The sequence below is a fragment of the Triticum aestivum genome, chromosome 2D (genome assembly GCF_018294505.1).
Source record: "Triticum aestivum cultivar Chinese Spring chromosome 2D, IWGSC CS RefSeq v2.1, whole genome shotgun sequence".
NCBI classification, from domain to species: Eukaryota; Viridiplantae; Streptophyta; class Magnoliopsida; order Poales; family Poaceae; genus Triticum; species Triticum aestivum.
Genome location: NC_057799.1, coordinates 148093951 through 148097661, shown reverse-complemented (window position 1 = coordinate 148097661; position 3711 = coordinate 148093951). Strand labels below are relative to the sequence as shown.

The following is a 3711-nucleotide window of genomic DNA, read 5'->3' as shown; positions in this document are numbered from 1 at the left end:
GACGAGGCCAGACTCTCCGGCACGAGGTATGTGGAGCTCACCTCCACCGACGACAAGGCGAACTCCAGTGGGCAGAAAATGACGTGTCCGCTTTTTATCCAGTGATTGCGGTTGGATGGACTAAACACCACCACCACATCTGGACGTGTCTGATAAAGTTCGTTTTGGTTATCCGTGTTTGGAGTTGCTGTTGATAGATCAGAGTTGAAATCTGTCACCGGGTCCGAATCTGCCGACGACACGAACCCAAGTCCAAAGTCTAAACACGACAAGTTCTGGTCTGTCGTGGCGGACCTTTTATAAGGCCGCAGCAGGATGCCCTCGGGGCCTCGTCAAGAGAGAAACCACGCACGAGTACGAGGGCAGCCAAACGCGAGATTCACATACAGGAACGCGACGATCGATCCTCTTCTTCGATCAGATCGGTGCTCGTAGTAGATGGCGCAGGGGCAGGAGTCGTCGACGCAGGCCGCCGCAGCGCCAGCGCTGTGCGCGAACGGCTGCGGGTTCTACGGGAGCGCGGCGACCAAGAACATGTGCTCCAAGTGCTACCTAGAGCACCTCAAGGCCACCGATACGGCCGCCCCCGCCGTCGAGGGGAAGACGAAGATCAAGGCCGACGTGGCCAGCCTCGCCTTCAACCTCAAGACGTCGCTGAGCCTGCAGGACTCCGCCGCCGCCGCCGCCACCGAGGCACCGACGGCCGAGGCGCCGGCGAAGAAGGCGGCGCCGAGCAGGTGCATGGCGTGCAAGAAGAAGGTCGGGCTGCTGGGGTTCGCGTGCCGCTGCGGCGGCACCTTCTGCTCGCTGCACCGCTACGTGGACGGGCACGCGTGCGACTTCGACTACAAGAAGGTCGACCGCGAGAAGATCGCCCAGCAGAACCCTCTGATCGCGCCGTCCAAGATCGACAAGATTTGAAGGCAGAAGGGAGTCTAAAACATGTACTACAGAGTTTTTTCTAGGGTCATGTACATACTACAGTAGTTAGTAGTACTATCTTTTGTCTTTAGATGTTTCATCACGTACGCACTAGCTTCTAGGATGAAGAGAGTGATGTTATCTTTCTTGCTCGTCGTCATGTATTCATACAGATCGGTGTAAAGTCATACAGATTGATGTCATCTTTTTTTTTGCGGGAATGTGTACGACGATCCTCCAGGCGTATTCTTTTGCGGGACTCGGCAGAATTGCCAGAATCGTTCATATTGGCGATTCTCAGATACACTACTGATTATGACAATTCTCAGAGATGATTCCTGGGAAAGAAACGAGTTCTTTTGTAATTTTGATTCCTGGGACCGTGATTCTCCAGAATTGATCGAAAAGAACTGGCCCTATGTCTCGCTCGCACCACGCGTCCTCAAAATCTCCAACCTCGACCTGCCGTCCATGCTGCGAAGTACGTCGGGTTGTGTACTTCCGGTACTGGCCGTGAGTCCTGACGTCGTTTGTGTCGTGCAGTTTAGACACCGACTTCAGCTTCTGACACGCCGCCCGCTGGCGATGCGCACGTCTGAGGACTCTGTACTATTGCGCGCGCCGGGGAGGCAATATCTGGCTCCTATTATTTTTTTAAACAAGGAAAAACTTGGGAACAACAGGTTCATCCGCCACGGGGCGTCCACCGCCTCTGGCGCGTGACGCGTGTCCTATGTGTGGCTCGCACACTGCACTATTTTAACTATATTTTTGTTGTAATTTTTTCTGCAACATCATCTGTGTTGTGAAAGTTCCTTCCGCAACACCTATGCTGCAAAAAGGGAAAGACGTAAGTTTTTTTCTACAACAAGACCTCTGTTGCGAAAATAATTATGCAACAGGACCTATGTTACAAAAGGAAAAATCTACATCATAGCTTTGTTGCAAGTGTTTTTGCAACAAGACTTGTGTTGCAAAAGAAAACTTACAACATGGTCTCTGTTGCAAAAGTGAGGACAACGCTTAGCCACAAGGTTACGCCTATCTGACGGCTCGCAATCTGGCGGATCTTTTAAAAAAGATCCGCCGGCCAACGCATAGCACATCCCATAGAACAATTGTTCTAGGTACTATTTTCTATTAACAACAGTCGAATATTTACAGTTACAAAAGAAGAAAAATAAAAAGGGAAAAGGTGTAAAAAATATCCAATTCCAGCTCTTGCCATCATGGCTAAAAAATAGGGGATAAATCAATTCTTGATCTTCACAGGTTGCAGTGATCCAAGAGGCAATAGTTGCTGCATTCTTTTGCTTAATTCTGTGCTGAAGCAACTGTTGAGCATTCTTAAATATGGCTTTTCAGGATGTAGTGCTTGGAGTAATGTTTATGATAATTTATCATTGCGTTGCATCCATAAATTCCAGCATCCAGAGATCGGGATGTTGATTGCAATTGGAGAAGGCAAGTGTTGACTAGCTAGAGTGAGCTTGTCGTAGACTGTAATTCCTCTCTGGTTGGATGGCATGACAGTTTGCCAGCAGGCAAGAGCAAAATTGCAACCCTAGGAGAGATCCGTAGGAGTTTTCAAATCCTGAGTTTGACAGATAGCACATGTGTAAGCAGGTATAACAAAGCCTTTATGCTAGAGCAGGCAACCTGCTAGCTCCCTTCCACAACCATTTGAAAAGGTAATGTGCTTGTTGGCCATGCATCAAATGCTTGTACATGTGCATGGATGAATAGTTACTTCTATTCCAAGTGTAAGTCCATGCATCTTCAGTATCAGTGAGATAAAATGATCCAGTTGTGTCTTGTAATTGCAAGAACTGTTGATGAGCTTGGATAGAGAGAGACCTATGAAAGTGTGATGAATAATCATCAAAGAGCATAAATTAGCTCATACTGATGTCATCTTGAAACAAAATAGTAGAGCTTAGGGCAGTTATTTTCCACAGGAAGGCCCTTCCAGGGATCCTTCTAGAATAGAGTTGAATTTCCTTTTTGCACTTTACTAACAACAACCTGTGTTAAAATCTGGGAGAAGTTTCAAAATGGATTTCTGCCAGAATGATCCTTCTAGTTTCCCAGAAGGAGGGTTTGCTCACTAATAGGATTCCCAAATGAGTCTCACCCAAGGAAGACCAGCTTTATTCCACATCTAGAATTCTAAGCCCTCCTTGGTTTTGGGGCTAACAAACCTTGTTCCAGGCAATGAGTGCAGATCCCTTCTCTTCTGAACCATACTTCCTCGAGAAGAGTGTTTAAGATACTTGTTAATTTGGTCTACCACAACAACTGGGAGAGCAAGAGAACACATGAAAAAAGTTGGCAAAGATGTGAAGATTGACTTAATGAGGACCCGACTTTAATCGTAAGAGAGGAAGGTAGAACAGCATAATTGGGTTGAAATCTTCAATTTTGGTCTACTAGTGGCTAGAGGCAGCCCAAGGTAGGTGAAAGGAAAGCTTCCAATTTGGCATCCCAAAGTAGCAGCTAGAATCTCCCTTTTCTCTTGATTAACATTAATTGGCACCATAACTGAGTTGTCATAGTTAATATACGGCCTAGTTAACTCAGCAAAGTGTTGAAGGAGGTTTTTGATGCACATAAGCTAGGCAGAGCTTGCACACATGATAAGAATTGCATCATTGGCATACTGGATGACAGGGAAGTCAGGGTAGGAGTACTTTGGTAATGGGGCGGAGATGAGATTGTTGTGTAGGGCTTCATTGAAAACTACTTGGAGTAGATCAACAGTAAGCACAAAAATCAAGGGTGAAAGTAGAT

At 46.8% G+C, this 3711-nt stretch overlaps 1 protein-coding gene across 1 annotated transcript; it reads left to right on the top strand.

The window, feature by feature from the left end:
• The first annotated feature begins 254 nt into the window (after positions 1–254).
• Positions 255–1134, top strand: LOC123049088 (zinc finger A20 and AN1 domain-containing stress-associated protein 12-like). Its single transcript, XM_044472077.1, has one exon. The coding sequence runs from the start codon at positions 439–441 to the stop codon at positions 919–921; it is 483 nt and encodes a 160-aa protein (XP_044328012.1). The 5' UTR covers positions 255–438; the 3' UTR covers positions 922–1134.
• Positions 1135–3711: the final 2577 nt, after the last annotated feature.